The sequence below is a fragment of the Uranotaenia lowii genome, chromosome 2 (genome assembly GCF_029784155.1).
Source record: "Uranotaenia lowii strain MFRU-FL chromosome 2, ASM2978415v1, whole genome shotgun sequence".
NCBI classification, from domain to species: Eukaryota; Metazoa; Arthropoda; class Insecta; order Diptera; family Culicidae; genus Uranotaenia; species Uranotaenia lowii.
The window spans coordinates 260,888,983-260,909,227 of record NC_073692.1 but is presented as its reverse complement, the minus strand read 5'-3'; the positions used below and the strand labels follow the sequence as shown (position 1 = coordinate 260,909,227).

Below are 20,245 nucleotides of genomic sequence, written 5' to 3'. Positions count from 1 at the left end.
AAGCTCCTCCCATGTGAGGGGACATAGGAGGGATGAAGTGCCAGGTGGTTTGAGGTGAAGTAAATTCCGCTACGATCCTATCGTGGTCCAATTGTTCGAGTGCGGCCTGTAGCTCCTTCTTGGCCCCTACGAAATTCGTACCATGGTCGCTGTATATGGCGACTGGTACTCCCCTCCTGCCCATGACGTTGCGCAGAGCCATGATACACGAATCAGTTGTCAGTGAGTGCGCGACTTCCAGGTGGATTGCCCGTACGCTCAGGCAAGTGACTAAGACTCCCCAGCGTTTCTCCGTTCGGCGGCCTATGGATACCGTCATTGGGCCGAAATAATCCACCCCCATGTGGCTGAAAGGTCGACTGTAGGCCGCTAGACGAGCAGGCGGCAGATCGCTCATCAGCGGTGCTTGTGGTCGAGCTCCTTCGTTCTTGCAGGTTTGACAGCTATTGCGGACCGACTTGTAGAAGAACTGGAACGAATCTGAACAGGATTTCGGACTGTCCTTGGTGTACGTTGCAGCTGGTATTTGCTGGGACTTGAGGAGTTGGTGTTGAAGGAGTAGCTGTTGTGGTCGTCGATTGCCTTGCTTCGCTGTGTAGAAGAGAGTGATGCAAATACGTACAGCCATTGACACCACACGCTTTTTTCTGCTTGCATGGACCGTAATGTTTGCGCAGGCATTTCCGACAGACGTTGAATTCTCGTATTACCGCCCATCTGGAATCGTAGCTGAGCTCCTTGAACCGTTTGCATTCCGCCAATGATGAACAGCTTCCTTTACATCCGGGGCATGCCTTGGCGAAGTCTTTTGAAAAGGGTTTGTTGCTCCCTTGAGCGACCGACGGTTTCTCCGATGGCTGACGGTTTTCTTCTGCGTGATGATTCAAAAACCCATCCTTTTTCGAAGATCTAAAACGGTTATCACTGCCAGCAGAAATTGAAACCGCGCTAGCATCCTCGGCGATGAAACGGAGCCACGAGCTGAAGTCCAAGAGATTTGGGTTGAGTGTATTTCGGGAATTTCTTGCCCAGTCTAGCTTCAGCGTTGGCGGCAATCGTTCCACTAATTCGTATCTCAAGGAAGCGTTGTAGATAAAATCCCCAATTTCGCATGCTTCCACCGTCGCCACCAGATTCTCGACACTGAGGGCGAATTGGATCACCGTATCCAACCTTTCGATGTTAGGAGACGGTAATGCCCGAATCTTCCTGACGATAGCCTGAATGATCGTTTCTGGTCGTCCATACAGCATCTTAAGGGTGTCCATAACTCCCTGTACGTTCGATGGATGGAGCATGCGGCACTTGACTGCCTCTAGCGCTTTTCCTCTAAGGCATTTCCGCAATCTCAGCATGTTTTCTTCATTCGAGAATCCGCATAGCTGGGAGGACGAGTTGAAGATCGAAAAGAAAAGCGGCCAATCTTCAGGATTCCCATTGAAGTCCGGCAGATCCTTGGACACGGCTTGTCTAGCGGCCAGCTGACTTCTATTCAGCCGGTGGGTAGTATCTCCGTCGTCGAATCCGATTACGGGAGGTATCGATGGCCGTGGCTGTAAGACTGGAGCAACCGGAGTAGATCCTTGCCCAGAAACAAAATTTAATCCGCCGGTGAAGGTTCCGGCTACGGGGGGCATCGTTGGCTGCTGCTGCAGGGCTGGAGCGACCGGGGTAGATCCTTGTCCGGGAATGAAATTTAATCCGCCGGTGAAGGTTCCAGTTTCCTCTTGTTGCGCACGTACACCGGGTTGAACATTCGGACGGCATTCCGGTTCCCGCTGATTTGCAATTGTTTCTTCAGGGAAATTTGACGGAGTAGTACGACGACTCCGCTGGTCTGCCGGTGGAACGATCCTTTCCGAAAACTGCCTCAACATTTCAACAATCGTCTCTGAATTCCGTCTAGGGGCCGACATTCCTCGTTCTGCGCCAGAACCTTTATTCAAAATCGGGCGCGAGACCGCATGACTGGAATTCATCACCGGGACAGCACACGCCGGTGGTGCTCGGCGATCTACAGCCAGCAGTTCGTGGAGTAATGAAGCGATCTCGGATCCATCATCGACCGGTTGCTCTTGATTTGAATTCTCGAGCGCTTGGGGCTTCGACGAGTTGCACAGCACTGGTTCGTTTTCCGGTCCTACGTCGACGAGGCCTGAATCGTCGCCACATTTCTCCGTATCCTCTATCCACTGCTGAACCTTTGTTGCATTCTCCAACATCGAATCCGGATGGCTGACTAGAGATGAAGTTTCGCTTTCCAGCTCCTGAAGCAGGCTGTACTTCTCCTCCAGGTACTTCAACTGGCAAGTACGTTCTTCTTCCAGTTTTTGTAGCTGCAGCTCGATTCTCCTTTCCTCACTTCGCCTACTTGATTTCCCGTACGATTTCACCGATGCTGTGACGTTGGGGGGTGGATTTTGTTGTTGTTGATTCTGGTTGGGCTGCTGGATTTCGGGCACACTTTTCGCTGCTGCTCGGGGGGTCCTCACCACGACTACACTTGCGCACCCGGGGCACGACCAGCTTATGTTTTCCACTGACTGACTCACTTCGACACACGCGAAATGGTACCACAAGTCGCATTCGTCGCACTGTACCATGGCAAAATTATCAGGCTCATTACATAGCCCGCAACTGCTGACTGGATTTAAGCGAACGCGGCGAGGGGGGTTTCGTCTGACAGGGACTGATATTCGTTTACTTCTAATCTTAGTTGCCTTCTTTTGTACTTTAGGAATGGCTTCAGCTGTGGTTTTCACCGTTCCGGTAGCGTTTACCTGGTGGGTCGTCGTCTCCGAAGGGAATGATTCCTCCGGATGGTTTCCGCGATTTACGACCTGACGGCCAACATCGGTTAGCATACCTGGCACACTGGCGAAGCGTCGCGGCTGTACCTTGGGGATGGCTCCTCTCGCAGTGTTCACCATTCCGGCTGCGGTTACTTGTTGGCTCGCCGTCTCCGAAGCAAATGACATCATCGGATGGTTTACGCCGATCGCAACCTGCCCACCAACATTGGCTGAGCCACCGGACACACTGGCAGGACGTCGTGACTGGGAGCCTTTGGGTTGACTTGCCATTCCAATGTATTTACAGAATTTTGTAAATTTGTTGCCGATAGAATTAAAACTTCTCAGTTTTGTGAAGACTTGTGTATATTTCACGAAGAAAAAGAATTACAAAATTCCTGCAACAGGAGCACTTTTAGGTTAGATAGTCTTTAGAATATTTTACAAATTACTTACTGTAGTAGCTCTTCGCTATCGTGCAACACTTTTACGTGCAACTTAGAAGAAGTCTGTTCGTAGGAACCTGTCCTTGTACGTTCTAGTCAACAAATTTAGGTTAAGGTTTTCTAGTTTATCCAATTTGCACGTAGATCCAAATAGGAATAAAAGAAAAATAACAACCTAGCAACTTTAGAATAATTAATTCGGATTTTTATAAGAAAGCTTTCTAACTGAATCGAACACGTTTCACTCGTTTCGCCTTCTCCAGTTTTCTTTTTTCTCCACACAGTTCGGCGGCCGGTTCGCTTGTTCGCCAACGGTTGTCACGGCTGACGTTTGTTGTCGACAACCAGGGACGGACTAGGCTCGCTGGTCGACGTGGCGCGCGCAACAGTTATGAAGACCATTTCCTGTCTTCTCCTCCCAAGAGCCCATAGCTTAGACAAGATTTACCGCGCTTGTCACGCGTTACTTTTGTTGATGTGTCGTTTCTTGGGAGGTCCATGCAGTTTAATTTTAGAGGTTTGGTTTAAGAAGCACAGTAAGATCACATCCCTCCACTATTCATACTATCTTTGTACGGTATGGTTTCGTGTGGTTGGACTGAGTTTCGTTAATTTGATGATTGTTTCGAGTTAAGTCCAAAAAAATGGATTTTTGTTTTGCATGTAGTAAATCTTGGCATGTTTTTTAATTCACTAGACAGAGAGTTGAAAATGTTGATTCCTCTGTTTACAACACTGTTTTGTGCAATATGGGAAGGTTTCTTATAGTTTTTATGGCTTTGTTCTGTGAGATGCGTTTTCTTTGTAAAAATAGTCCTCGAACCTTAACGTAGTGCTTTGATTGCCTAGTTCCAGGCTGTGAAACGGTAGAAACACATATTTCGTGAGTTGTCCAATGAGTGTATGATTTTTTTTTATTTTGGCTCGCACTTGGAACAAACCTGATGATCAGAAATACCCAAGTATAGTATGGTGGGGATCGTCAAGCTACAGTGGCGACACCTACCATGGTGAAGATCATCAAGATGCACCCTGAGAGAATTTCTTGGCTTAGTAACACTAAATTGGCGATAGATTTTAACGAGGGATTGCAGTGGAGAGAGAATTCTTTGATTTGGAATGGTAATGATCAAAATTCAACAACTGCTTAACAAATTGTAACAATTTGCAACAATTAGCACATTTTCTCTCTCTGAGCACCGGTTTCTCTCATTTTAACTTAAACCTTCTAATTCTCTCTAACAAATTACTACAAATTCAATCATGGCTGAAAATTTTGTTTGATCATTGACGATGATTCTCCGTTTATCTCAGTCCCCCAGTCAGGATTTTAATACACCAGATCGCCGTCGGATCTTGGAAGATGATCTTTAGGCCCAACCTTACAAGATCCTACAATTTCAAGACCTCTCGTTTGAACAGAAGCAAGAGCGGGTAGAAAGGGCGAAGGCGCAGCTTACGCCCAGCAAACATAACATCGCATTAGAAATGTCAGTTCAACTCGTTAACAATGTTAATGCGAATCGTAATTCCTACCAAACCAAGTAAATGATCGTAAAAATGGTTGGTTAAAGTCTACCAACTCGGATATGACAAAATTGCGCCATGATTGCAAATTTGTCTCCCGCGTGCGGGATTCACGTGAGAAAACAACCGTGTTGTTCTCTCTGCGACAAACAGTGCAACCAGATTTCTAAAAATCGGAGGGTCCATTTGGTTAAACTGTCCAATGAGAGAAGCAGCAAATATTGTCGCTGGCAACGGTTTGCATGCATTGAGAGCAGAACTTGCGCTTTCTCGCATACTGTCAAGATGTACGGTAAAAGGTGTTGTATATCGTTCAATTTTTACAACACTTATCGCATAAGCCAGAAGTTTAAAATATGTATGTATATTGCTGTGTGGTGCTCATAAATGTTATATTGTTATTACACCCACTGAGCTGACGAACTGGCATCACCTCTCAGCTTACAGTCTGACAGCCTCAGTCAGTGGTAAACCCCCGCCAGGAGCACACGTAGGAGATAGGCATTCCCGGACTCTAGGCTTAGCGCTGGTGAACAGGCGATTCCTCAGGACCAGGCCAGAACCGCATATTGGCGATCCTGCCAAGAGGACTGGCCGAATATTTTCATCAAATTGAGGAAAAACTTCCGAAAGAGTCGCCTGAACGTCAGCGGGAGAAGCAACCAATTTTCTACAACATGGCGGCTGTTGGCAGCCGGTTGAAGGTAAGCGAGCGAGCGACAGCTAACTCTTTGAAAGCAGGAAAAAAGCTCGCTCTATAAAGTGTTTATAACTTGTCCGAAAAATAGCGTGCCTAGAAGACCGCTCAATCGGGTGGCTCTGAGAAGCTGACCCGAGAGCGAGAGCGTGCCTGGGAGGCCACGATAAAGAGCGGGCCTTGAAGGCTGCAAGAAAAGCGTGTCTTGAAGACCGCGAGAAGCTTGCCAAAAAAAAGAGCGTGCCTCGAAGGTCGCTAGACGTGTTGGCTTGGGGAAGCTTACCCGAGAGCTAGAGCGTGCCTGAGAGGCCGCGATAATTGAGAGCGGGCCTCGAAGGCCGCGATAAAAGCGTGTCTCGAAGACCGCGAGAAGCTTGCCTAAAAAAGAGCGTGCCTCGAAGGCCGCCGAATTGGGAGGGAAGCTTGGAGAAGCCAACCCAAGAGAAAAAGCGTGCCTCGAAGGCCGCTGGTGTGGTAGCCGATAGAGAGCTGCCCCGAAAAAAGCGTGCCTCGAGGGACGCGAATTGGAAAACTTGGAGAAGCCAACCCAAGAGAAAAAGCGTGCCTGGATTCTGGAAAGCCTTTGTGTGGCAGCTGAGAGAGCTGCTCCGAAAGGGAAGCGTGCCTTGAGGGCTGCCAAATTGGGAAACTTGAGAAAGTAAACCCCAGAGAAAAGCGTGCCTGAAAGGCAGCTGGTGTGAAAGCTGAGAGAGTTTGCCTGAGAAGGTAGCGTGATTTGAAAACCACCAAATTGAGAAGCTTGGAGAAGTTAACAGAGGAGAGAGCGTGCCTGAAAAGCCGCATTGCTCAGTGTGCTTGCTCGAGATAGAACGTGCCTTGAAGACCGTTGGTTTAGTGGCTCAAAGAGCTTAACCGAGAAGCAAGAGCGAAGGCTGCTGGTGAAGACGGCATAAGAAAACTTGCAAGAGAGTTGAAGCGTGCCTGGACTGGAAGGATGGGAGAAAAGTCTGTTTAGAAAAGCTCGCCTGAGAGTGGAAGCGTACCAAGAGGGCAGCGAAATAAATGTTGCTTGGGTGTGCTCGCTTAAGAGTTTACATAAGAATAAAAAGCGTGCCTGGAATGACGTCTGGTATGGCAGCCCTGAGAGCTTGCTCGAAAAAGCGTGCCTCGAAAGCCGCTTGGTTGCTTTGAAGCTTATTAAAGAGTAAGAGCGTGCTTCGAAGGCCGTTTGATTTGGCACAGCTCAGAGTGCATGCCCGTGAAAGAGCGTGCCTGGAAAGCCGCGTATTGCGTTATATGGCGGTAGAGAAAGAGCGGGCAGATAACTTGGCTGAAAAATTAAAGGCTGGTAAGCAGCTTGATAAGCAAGTTCAGAGAACTCAATAATAAAAATAGCATGAATAGCATGGCACATAGACAAGGAAGCTTAGGAAAGGTCCCCACGATGCCAGCACAATAAAAGTCACAAGAGGTCAATACATAAAACTATCCTTGTAAGAGCGCTCGTAAAGCTGCATGAAAAGGTGGTTTGGGTAGCCGCCTGAATATTAGCAAGCATGAAGTGCCGCAAGATTCAACTTTCAAAAGCTGGCTTGAAAACTAGCGCGGCTGGAGGGCTGCCAGTAGATGGCTCGGAAAGCACTCCAGAAAGGGCGCGCCTGGATGAACGGCTGGGAAGCTCAGAACGTTTGGAAAGCCGCCCTTAAAAGCGCAGAGGGCATTTATAGAAACTGGTTTTGGGAGCCATCTTAAAAAAAAAGCGCTTCTCGAAAGTGGTTTAGGATGCCAGTCTAGAAAATGCGCATCTTGAAGGCCGCAAGAAAATGCGATTTAAATAGCCGGTCGAAAGTAAAGGCTTCAAAATCTAGCCTAAAAAAGCGCCGAAAAAAGTTAGAAGAAGTGCGCTCTTAAACCGCTTAATAGAAGAGTTATGTTATTGGAAAGAAACTTGATAGGAGAAACTTGTACATTTATTGAAAAAGCGTGCTCGTAAAGCCGTTCAATAAAAACCGAAGACCATTCGAAAAAGCTTAAATCTGAAAGATGTGCTCCACACGGATAGTATATCGTTACCGGGATCTGTCGTTGCTACAGGGTTGCTACATAAACGCATCCTGTAACAACCTACTGCTCGAATGCTATTTCTCGAATCAAGTTAGCGACTGTTGGTGCGATGATGGTTTGATAGATATGTTGCTGAATGTACTCGATTCGAGGTTTAGCAACTATTGGTGGGCCTGGTCTTAGGGTTACGAAATCCTGGCAACCCTGCTGCTGTGAAAACGTGCTTGCTTTAGCCGCTCTAATTTTGCACCGATTTAAGCCTGAAAACCTACCCAAACTCTGCTACTTCCGCTGGATCTGGAACCATCAGCATCAAATCTGTCATCCCCGCTCATCGTGCTATCGCCTAAGGTTCGGAACGGTATGTAACTGGATCAAAACATTTTCCACAGGCTTGAGTAGTTGGATGAACGAGCTTGCCTCCCACCCCGCCCACTGCTCTCCCACCTCGCCATACACCGACCAACCAAGGCTAGATACTCGATAGATGCACTGCTCGCCCTACCATCTGCTGTTGCTGCTGCTGTTGCTCGCTAAGTTCCTGGTTGCTGCTGCTGCTGTTGCTGAGTTTTGTTTGATTTCCCGCATAGAACTCTGTATATTGAATTCTGATCTGCTCTCAAATAAAAACACATCATCCATCGTTGTTTTTATTTGATCCTCTACTTCCCGCATTCGCAACACCGCCTCATCTACGAAGCCGAAACAAAATCTGGAACCCTACACGACCAGGATAGCCAATATCTGCCCTACGTTGTCTGGAATAAGCCAGACTCAAACCCGAAAGGAACAGCCCAACATCTGCTCAAAGGTAAACAACGCGAACCTGACATCACACGGACATCTGTTTGGCAGTAAGCTGTCAGGTGAGAGCAAATACTATTGTTGAAAGCCAGTCGCGAAATCATATAGTTCCTGGCAGACATCGTTCAAATTTTTATCGATCACAGCGCCATCTCTATCTCGTTGCGAGAACTATCCTGAATTTGAATTCCTCGTTGCCACAATGACAGAAGAAAAATCAAATCAAACATTCTTGTCAAAAATGAGTCATAAGTTCGATGAGATTACAGATCAAATAATCCGTAGTCAGGAATTTATGTCCTCTATGGTTGATAACGCGCTTACTAAAATGCAGATATTAGGTGATGAGATACGCGCTCTCAAAAGGGAAAATACTGTTTTGAAAAAAGCTCTCAATGATTCAGTCTGCTCTATTAAAAACCTTGAGCAGCATTTTCAAACCTTAGAATCTGCCATCAATAATCAAGAAAAATCTTTTCTCACAAAAAACGTGATTATTACTGGTATTCCCATAGCTCGTGATGAAATACTACCAGATATAGTGAAGAAAACATTTTCCACAATCAGATCTCAAGTCTCTGGAGATGCTATTGTGTCATGTGAGAGATTTAAGTCAGTTACTCCTAAAAATATACCACCCATCCGCGTGGTTCTAAAAGATCCAGTAACTAAAACTAAGGTCATCGAGGGCAAACTGAAATATGGGCGCCTTCAAGTCAACCAACTCAACATAAATGCTCCAGATGCTCAAATAGAAAAATCTCATATTTCTATACGTAGTGAAATGACTAGTTTCAATGTTAGACTTCTTCAAGAGTTGCGGTGCAAGCAAAAAGAGCTGAATGTTGCGTACATCTGGCCTGGTGCGAATGGAAACATACTTCTTAAAAGAACTTCTAAATGCAAGCCGACTGTTATTAGGTCGCACTTGGATTTGAAGAAAATCGCATCACAATAGAAGTCATGATAGAATGCTGAGATCTAGACTTAATTCATTATGATTGATTTACCCACACAAAAAAGTACTAATATCTTCTGCGATTCTACAGATGATATTCCTCAAAGCTTCACCCACAAAAATACCAAATTATTACAGATGAACATACGCGGAATGAATAACTTAGAAAAATTCGACTCGTTGAAAATATTCATCGAAGGCTTGAAGTCAAACGTTGACGTTATTGTAATCAGTGAAACATGGATCAAGGAAGAAAATGTAGTTTACTACAATCTACCAGGATATAAGTCCACATTTTCATCCCGCTGTAGTAAAGGTGGCGGCCTAGCTATATATGTTAGAGATAACATTAAATTCAACATAAAACAAAATATGCAAGATGAAGGCTATCACAATATTGAAATCGAAATCATTTCTAATGGCGAATCAATGACTGTTCACGGAATCTACAGGCCACCGGACTACAACTTCTCTAGATTCCTAAATAAGTTAGAGCTACTTCTTTCGGAAGCAAACCTTACAAAACCATTTTTCATTTTGGGGGATCTTAACGTTCCGGTCAACAGAATGAATGATAACACAGTTCAAATGTACCAAAGCCTTATGCACTGCTTCAGCCTGACTGTTTCTAACAGCATAGTCACTAGACCTACCAGCAATAATTTATTGGATCACAGTATTGTGCGTTTAAGCGATCTAAATGCAATAACAAATATCACATTTGAAAGTGATATAAGTGATCATAGACCAGTTCTTACCACATACAGCAGTAAAAAACCTGTTCGTGAAGTGAAACTCCTGTCACAACGACGTACCAACTGGAAGAATCTTGACAGGGATTTTACGGCATTTCTCAGAAATAGTGGCTTAAGGAATCAGGATCCTAATACAAGACTACATTCCATAACTGAACGCTACTCTGAGCTTCTTGAAAAGCATACCCAAGTTTCTACACTTTCAGTTCAAATGAAAAAAGTTTGTCCTTGGATGACCTTAGAGGTATGGCGACTGTCGAAAATGAGAGACAAGGTTCTGCGGAAGTGGAGAAGTGATCCTAACAACCACAATCTTACTGAGCGATTAAAACACATCAATAAACAACTACAAGGAGTAAAACGGAAAACAAAAATAGAATACTTCGAAAATCTGATGAATACCTCTAACATAAAAGTTCTATGGAAACGGATAAACGATTTAATTGGAAAGAACACAAAATCTGATGATCTAGAACTGAATATTCAGGGAGAAGCTGTAGATAACCCTTTAGGCGTTGCGAATGCTTTCAACATATTCTTTACATCGATTGGGCAACAACTTGCTAAACAACATATTTCCACTGGAAATATCGACGAATTTGGAACTATAAAGCGTACCAGAAGTTCCATGTTCCTTAGAGCAGCCACCGTCGAAGAAGTTATAACTATTATTTCCCAACTTGATCCTGCTAAAACTCCTGGAGCAGACTGTTTCCCCGTATCAGCACTGAAAACTTATCACATGGAATTAGCTCCAATTCTCTCAACTACTTTCAATGATAGTGTGTGTATGGGGCAGTATCCCGATTGCTTGAAGCTTGCTGTCGTCCGACCTGTCTTCAAATCCGGTGACCCAAAAGCACTTAATAGCTATCGACCTATCTCCGTCTTGTCTGCCTTTAGTAAAGTCTTCGAGAAACTCATTGCATCTAGACTGTTAGAATTCCTTGAAGGAGAGAACTTCCTGTACAGTCACCAACATGGATTTCGCAAAGGTGGTTCTACAGAGATCGCTGTTCTGGAGCTAGTGAATAGCGTATCACACAATTTGGACAGGAAGAAGCAAATACCGGCCGCCTTGTTCCTCGATTTGTCGAAGGCTTTCGACACAATTGATCATAATCTGTTACTTAAAAAACTAGAAGCGTATGGGATAAGAGGTATAGTGAATGATTTTCTCCAAAGTTATCTTCATAATCGCCAGCAAGTAGTCAAGGTAAAAAACACATTAAGTTCCCAGCTACCTATAAAAGTAGGTGTACCCCAAGGCAGTAATTTAGGTCCATTACTTTTCCTAATTTACGTTAACGATCTACCATACCTTCCTCTGATTGGTACTCCGAAGCTCTTTGCAGATGACACAGTACTGGAATATGTTAATAATGACGTAGAAACAACGACAAGAGACATGGAGAGAGACCTAAAAGTTGTAGACAAATATCTTGAAAATAATTTGCTAACTCTAAATGTCTCCAAAACAAAATTCATTATCTTTCGTGGAATCAAAACCAAATTACCGCCACATTCACCTCTAATATATAAAAATAACGAAATCGAAGAAGTTTCAAGCTTTAAGTACCTAGGTGTGTATCTAGACAATCGATTATCATGGAAACCACATGTATCGCATCTAATCAAAAACTGTGCTCCCATATGTGGAATTATTCGCAAATTTTCATACTTTATACCAAGGCATGTCCTACTGAAACTTTACTACAGCTTTGTGCATAGCCGATATACTTATGCCATTAGTGCGTGGGGACACACAAATATTTCTAACTTGTCAACCTTAAAAGTACAACAAAATCGGTGTATTAAAGCGATTTTCAAACTTCCATACATGTACCCTACCATAGAATTGTATAAAATGCAAGAACATAGTATACTACCAATAAGTTGTTTGCGAGACTACCAAACATTACTTATAATGCACCGAATTGTAAAAACAAGAAACATCCATCACAATTTCGATATACAACATGTTACACATAATCACAACACCCGATTCATCGATAGATTAAACGTAGAAATGTCATCAACAAGAGTAGGGGAACGAAGACTAGCCACAACAGGCCCAACCATGTACAATAGACTAAGTAGAGATATCAGGAGTAGCGATAGTGTGCCCATATTCAAATCCCGTGTTAAAACATTTTTAAAAGCGAACGTAGAGCGGTTAATGTAAGCAAAAATCACTAAGTTGAATTCTTTGTAAGCTATTTACTATAGAAACCTTTTAGAGGAACGAAAGTTCATTAAGGTTTCCACTGAGTTTTTTCAATCAATAAAATCTTAGTTCAATTAATAAAAAAAAAAAAAAAAAAAAAATTGTGCCTCGAAATAAGTTGACAAAGCTCGCGAGTAGAGTTAAACAGTCGCTCGAAAGCAGCAACAATCGTTGGTCAGGAAGGTTGCGGGTTCGCGCAACGAACTCTCCCAGCAGGGGCAAATGTGTAATGCTTACATCGAGAAAGGGCTATACAAAGAGACTACGAGGAGAGGAACAATCAGACAGAGCACGTGACACGGACGTGCTTTCACGACATTTGACTGCTAAGGCTAATGAAGAACTGACGCGTCATCTACAACGCGTCAGAATAAATTGATCACAGCTCCAACGCGCTCAGCATGTCAACTATGTGCTATGTGTTGGTAGTGAGTAAGTAAGTTAGAAAAACAATGCACCTAAAAGGTATCGAAAATTGTTACTTGAAAACATTGTTAGAGATAAAGCGCCTATAATGCCGCTTAAATCGTTCAATAATAAGCATAGATCGAGTTTCGCAAACTGATTAACTTTTGTTTTGAAATGAAGTGTCTCAAAAAGGGAAATGTGTTGCAAAATGAACCATCTGAATGTTTTATCGACTCGATTTATCAATCTCTGTCTGAAATAGGATGCATAGCAACATGTTCAAAAGAACACACCAAGTCCATCGTGAGGCTTATGGACTCTTATTTGAGCTAGCAGAAATGCAGTGCAATTGTTAAAATGTTATGTTTTTCAGCGGAAGCTCTTCTACAATATAATATTCAGATAAAAAGAAAATCAGTTTTTTTGACTCAAGTTTATCAAGAAAAAACTCACTTGCATTATCAAGTCAGATAAATAAACTTCACTTGCTGACAAAATTATATATCAGGCATTGGACAAGAAATTTCTAGAGAAATGTTAGAGAAATGGTTGTCAATATAATTTGAATGCATTTTTTTTTTTAATTAAATGAGGGAAGGGGGGAGATGTGTGGTGCTCATAAATGTTATATTGTTATTACACCCACTGAGCTGACGAACTGGCATCACCTTTCAGCTTACAGTCTGACAGCCTCAGTCAGTGGTAAACCCCCGCCAGGAGCACACGTAGGAGATAGGCATTCCCGGACTCTAGGCTTAGCGCTGGTGAACCGGCGATTCCTCAGGACCAGGCCAGAACCGCATAATTTCCTCCACTTTAGTACGTAAATGCTGTTTTTTCGAGTTATATAAGATGATTTTATAATGTTTTTGAAACGTATAGCAAAGTTTGTTGAGAAATATACCTACAAAAATGTTTGCTGGGCGCGGTCCGCACATGGAAAAATTTGGAGAATATCGTGTTTTCTGCCGATGAATTCATCGCGCCGTTCAGCGGTTCGTGAAAAAACAGGACTACAGAGTTTTGTTGCCAGAATGACCACGAACCGAATTAAAGACCACAAGACGACAGAAATCTGTGTTATTAAAGGTCTGGGTCGGAATCGCCCGTACTTTCCTGGTGAAGATCAACCGAACACCCTGAAGAGGTGTAGATCAATCAATTCACGTATCGAAAATGGTCCTACGGCATGTCCTCTATCTGTGGACACCTTTGGACACGTCCCAATTTTGGTTTTGGTTGGTGGTTTTTCAGCAGAACTTCACATTGGCTTACCAAGGAAAGAGGTCCCAATTTTTGTGTGGGATTTTTTTAGGGTTAATTTAGAGTACGGAGTGATCGGGGAGTACGCCGGACCTGAACCCTATGGACTTGGCTGTCTAGCGTATACAGAAGCCTGAAGTCTACTCCACAAAACATGACGGGTTGAAAGTTCTGAAGCGCCATCTAGTTGAGTCCTGGGATAAAATACCACAAAAACCACCTGCGGTCTCTTTAGAATATGTGGTTGACCTCAAGGACAAAAAAATCGAAAGGCGCCAATGGATTTTGAAAATATGATCTGTTTTGATTTAAATCGTATTAAATTTGAAACAAAAAAATTGTGTTTTGATCAAATTATTTGTTAGTTCCAAGTGGTTCCAATGTAGCACTTCAATTGCCGGACCCTGTATGAATATTCCATTTCATGTTCTCATCTATGAATAGACCCAAATACTTTGATGAGCCGGCTTGTTTTACTGGAGAACCTTCATCAGAAATAGAGTTTGAGAGTTTCCCCGAAGTTTGAACAACATAAAATTGGTTTTTTAAGGTTTATTTCCATGTGATTGGAAAGAAAGAAGTCAACTAGTAGTTCAAGCACTGACCATACTGACTGGACACTCGATTTCGTTTTCTGGATAATTTTTCCATCAGTACGCAATGTCGATTCCAGAGTGCGCATCGATCGAAATGCCACCCAACTTTAAAAATAAAACACGCAATTTCTACGATAAAATCGGGCAAAACAGGACCATTTTTCCTACAGGGCATTTTTGCCAATTTTTTCAGGTTCGCCACCTGCCGTCGGTATTGCGAACCTGCAAAATCTGACAACTAAAAATTAGACAGAAAATGGTTGAAGTTTTGTTCTAAGTGTCATGTCAGTATGGTCAGTGGTTCAAGGTAATGTTCGATGTTTTCTCTGAATTCGGGTCAGTAATGACATTTATCAAGTGGAGCTCATTAGGAGCCGTCCATAAATGATGTCACGCGTTAGGGGGGGAGGGGGAGTTTTGATTTTTGTGACATGGGGGGAGGGGGGGTCAGCTTGAGCGTGACATCACTTATCATTACAAAAAAAACGCAGCAAAACAATAACAAATATTTTTATCCTAAATTCAATAAAACTATACTTGCACCATTCATTTAATGAATAATAATACTCACGTAATCACTTTTGGTAAATTTTATTAGCATAAGAAAGTTCACAAGAACTCCTTCACTGCAACACTCAGGAAAGTCCTTCCCACTTAAATTGTGACAAAACGTGAACAGGATTGCTTGGCTATTCTAACCTGTGGAGAAGAATTGGATTGCGAATGGATTGAAGAAGAGGAACTAGATTTTGATGGTTGGATAGAGATTTGGTCATTGATATGGAAAGTCATCAACATAATCCTTGGACTCATGATTGAAATGTGTTTTAAGCAATGATTGGAGGCTTGTTAAAAGTTGTTAACCTTTTTTTCAATTCTTTGAATTAAACTAATGAATTTAAAAAAAGCAACATTTTTAATCAAATTTCTATGAGTTGAAAATTTTACTCCAGGGGAGGGGGGGGTTAGGAAAACGTGACGTAATACAAAAGGGGGGTTACGGAATTTGTGACAATATGTGACGGAGGGGGAGGGGGGGTTAATTTTTTCCAAATTCATGAGACGGGGTGGGTCTTCTGTAGTTGGTGCTTCCGATGATTTAGATGCATCTGTTAATGCTTCGCTATCAGGTACACGTTTCACATGTGTAACATTACGTTCGTAAATTTTACCAGTGTCTTTGTTACGGATAGTGACCCTAGGCCCTCGTTTCTGTACTACGGTATACTCCTGACGGTCAAATGCTGGTGTGAGTTTGTTTCCTGGCAACAAATTTTTCATTAACACCGTATCTCCAGATTGTAAACTCGAGAACCTAGCACCTCGTTTCTCATCTTCCCTTTCTTTTCCTTTTTGCTTAGAAATTTGATCTGCTTCGCGTACATCATCATCAGTTGGTTGATACGAAACGTCAGTTAGTGAAGGAATTTTGGATCGAATCGTTCTACCAAAACATAATTCCGTGGGGGTTTTACCTGTCACTGAATGAGGCGTGGTATAATACATCATGAGATAATCGTATAAATCTTCTTTCCAGTTTCTTTCCATGGCATGACTGATTTGAAGGCGTTTCAGCAGCGAACGATTTTGCCTTTCAACCAACCCGTTTTCCTGAGGCCAGTAGGGTGTTGAATGATTAAGATGAATACCATGGTTCGTGCAGTAATCGTCAAACGTTTGACTAACGAACTGCCTTGCATTGTCTAGTGTAATTGTGACAGGAAACCCTAGCCTGGTAAAAATCTTATGAAGTCGAATTGTGGTTTCCTTAGCAGTTATTTGTGACATTACTTCAATCTCTTTATACCTACTGTAGTAATCTACAATAACTAAAAGGTACTCCCCAGAAGGTAATGGACCTAGGAAATCCAATGCTACATCAACCCATGCTTTTAATGGCATCTGCCTACGATGCATTGGTTCTGGTTTTTCTGGAAGAGTTACTAACCTGCATCCTTCACAAGAAGTCACGTGCTTGACAATCTCACGATCCATTCCAGGCCACCAAACGCGATCTCTTAAGCGACGTTTCATTACAGTTTCACCCGGATGGCCTTCATGAGCTAAGGCAAGCATTCTAGCTCGTAGTATTTGGGGTACAATTAATTTACTACCACGTACTAACAAATCTCCTACGAAGCCAAGTTCTGTTCGAAACGTTTCATACGGTTTAACTGATTCTAATCCCCATTTACCAGTTTGGATGCTTTCACGAACGAGTTTAAGCTCTTCATCTTCCTGTGAAGCTTTTTCAAGCTCACTGGTATCGATAGCTGCAGATTCCATAACAGCCAAAATTAAAAATTCGTTATCACCATCGAAATCTTTTTCGTCAATCACTTTAGAAAGTCGCGAGAGTGGGTCGGCAATATTGGTTGAGCCTTTTCTATAACGAACTACATAGGAGTAAGCTTGTAGCCGTAATATCCAGCGCTCTATCCGAGCACAAGGTCGAGATGTGGTTGAAAATATGGCTTCTAACGGCTTATGGTCAGTCTCTAACTCGAACTTTCTCCCTAGGAGATACACCGAGAAGCGTTCTACCGCCCAAACTATTGCCAGCGCCTCCTTTTCAGTTTGGCAATACCTTTTTTCTGTTGGGCTGAGACTTTTACTAGCATATGAAATAATGCGAGGGTTGCAATCATCTTTTGGATCCTTAAACTGGACCAGTACCGCACCTAGTCCCACGGGTGAAGCATCAACGATCAAACGGGTACGTAGAGAGTTATCAAAACATTTTAATGTTTTAATATCAGATATCATTTCCTTTAACTTGTTGAATGCTTTTTCCTGTACATCCTCCCAAACGAACGGAGTTCCTGTATGCGTTAATGCTCGGAGTGGAGCAGTAACCGTTGCCAGATCTGGTAAAAATCTCCCTATGTAGGTGACTAATCCGAGATAGCTTTTAAGCTCTTCAACTGTTTCAGGTGATCTGAAAGTTTTTAATGTTGCTATTTTATCATTTGTCGGTTTGATGCCCTTTGCTGAAATGTGATGGCCCAAAAATGTTACTTCTTTAGTTCTAAAAACACATTTATCAAAATTCAGCAGAACATTTTTAGCCTTCAATATTGCTAATACTTTTTCCAATTTCCGGTTGTGTTCGATCTCTGTTTCGCCAAAAACCAAAATATCATCAACAAAGTTGACAGTATTCTCGCAGTCTGATAAACTCTGTTCAATAATCATTTGGAACATCTCTGGGGCGCATGAAATGCCAAACATAAGTCGCTTGTATCGGAAAACCCCTTTGTGTGTTATAAAAGTGGTTATATATCTGCAGGATTCTTTGAGCTCTATTTGATGGAACGCATCTTTTATGTCCAATCTACTGAATACACGAGCTTCTTTCAGTTTCGGCAGGAAGTCTTCGAAAGTTGGCATCATGTAGGCTTCCCGTTTGATTGCCTGATTTGCTCTTCTCATGTCAACGCACAACCTGAGTTCCCCGTTGTCTTTAACAATGACAACTAAAGGAGAGACCCATTCACTGTACTCATTTACTGGCTCTATTATGTCTGCAACAAGTAAAGATTCTAATTTGTGCTCTATCTTTTGAAGAAGAGCAACAGGCGGGCGGCGTGCATGCTGAACAACCGGAGTAATAGACTTATCAATTGAAATATCGAGTTGGATTCCTTTAAACTTAGGAAACGGTTGTTTTCTAGAAATCTGTAGATTGAAAATCTCCATTGGTTGAGTGCTAGGTAGACCCAAGACTAAAACACCTAATTCTTTCGCGGTGATACGACCTAATAGACACTGTGAACCCCCTTGGATCACGTAAAAGGTGGCTTCTTTTTCAATACGTTTATCCGGAGTTTCGATAGCGATGGTTGCTTCAAAAAATTCTTTAACCAGCAAGGGCTGTGATGACTTTCCGTATCCTTTAAATTTCTGATTTGACTGTGATCTACGAGCTTTAACTTCAACACCACTAGCTTCCATTTTTTGCCATGTCACATCATCTATTATATTCTTTTCAGACCCGGAGTCAATAAGAACCTGAATGAGTATGCCGCCAACCGTCACCCAGAGAAGCTCATCCCCGTCTCCGATATTGAACACAAAACTAGTATAATTACCTAAAAAAACACAATCATACGATAGACTTATAAATCTATTTTTTTTTGTTTGTTAGTCACCGAATTACCTGGATCGTTCAATTCGATATTTCTAACCGACTGATATCTCGATCGTTTTGGGCTGCCCGCAAGACCACCACTTGATCCATGGCCACGTTTAGGTGGAGGACGCGTCAAACGACGTGTGTAATTTTGTTGTGACCGGCAACATCTAGCATAATGTCCTTTCCGGTTACATTTCCTGCAGTACTCATGTATAGCGGGACATTCACTGTCGTCCCCTCTATGCCCACGTTTACCACATCTGGAACAACCGTATTTGGGAGTTGCATTATTGTTCTCGATTCTGTTCACTTCAATCGAACGCGATGGTTCACTGGAGGTCGACATTTGATTTGCTTGGAATTTTACTGATTGGTAACTGTTTACCATTCTCATAACATCGTCCAGGGTAAGAACTTCTTTCTGAAGAAGTTTTTCGCGAAGTTCTAATGGAGCCAGCTGGACTATTTTGTCAATAATACTTATTTCGTAGCTTTCCTGTTTGTTTCCCCCGAAATTACAGCTGCTGGCTAATTCCATACATATCAAAAGAAACTTATCCATCGGTCCGTTCATATCGGTTGGTTTTTCTGACCAGAATAGGAACCGTTTATACGCTTCATGCTGCTTAGGAGCGAAATACTCGTCCAATTTTTCGATTGCCACTTTAAACGGATCTATTCCTCTAGCTTCCTCGACGTCTGCTCCAGGAATGCTAGCAAATATTTCTTGGACGTCTGGCCCTGCTCTAGCCAAAAAAATATTTTTCAAACGGGTTTTGTTGGTAACATTATTGGCTAGTGCCAAATATTCAAATTGCCGTTTGTAACGCACCCATTTGTCCCTGACTTCGTTTGGGGCCATCTGTTTAAAATCAAATGATGGTAAATCGAATCTCTCCATTTCCTGCCAAACAAATACATCTATTAAAATAATCTCATTTAATGGATTATTGATTTCAAACCTTTCGCGTTACGGTTTCCTCAACCTCGATTCCGGTTTTACACGTAACCTCAATTCCGGTCTTTCCGCGACCTAAATTACGGTCTTACGCTCGACCTATTTTCGATCTCCGTGATCTCGTTCCGGTCTTACTCTGACCTTCGGTTTCCGTTAACCTCTGTTACGGTCTTCCTGACCTACGGCTTGCAGTCTCCCGGACCTGGCCTTCTCGGATTCCTGAATGAATCGCAATAAATCGTCATTCGTTTTTTTTCTTTTTGTTTGTTTGTTTTCCCCGGTTCTTAAATATTTACATACCTGCCGATTCCACGGTGAGTTCGCCCTTCTCGTCGCCACTTGTGGTACTCTCAATAAAACACGGATTACTAACGATATAATATTTATTCCACTTCTTCAGAAGTAATATCGATATTACTAAAACACGCGGGAGAAACTAAAACGCACTTTTTCACTTCTCAACAATGGCGTCCCTTTTCGTCTGTCATACACTGATGTTTTATGCAGTGTTGCCTAGTTTACTGATTTAGGATTGAGTATCACACCTTTTATTTTTTCAAAATCAGCCATTTCAATAACCAAAAGGCAAAAAGTAGAGCCTGACTGTAGTTAGATTGAAAAAACAATTTCAAACTTGTACACGTGGACATCCGG

General features: G+C 42.7%; 1 protein-coding gene across 1 annotated transcript; it reads right to left on the bottom strand.

Annotated features, from left to right (window-relative positions):
- Positions 1–11,308: 11,308 nt before the first annotated feature.
- Positions 11,309–18,452, bottom strand: LOC129742564 (uncharacterized protein K02A2.6-like). Its single transcript, XM_055734475.1, has 2 exons — positions 15,656–18,452; positions 11,309–11,370 (listed from the first exon to the last, which is right to left on the bottom strand). Exons 1-2 carry the CDS (start codon positions 18,450–18,452, stop codon positions 11,309–11,311), a joined length of 2,859 nt encoding a protein of 952 aa, XP_055590450.1.
- Between the last annotated feature and the right edge of the window lie 1,793 nt (positions 18,453–20,245).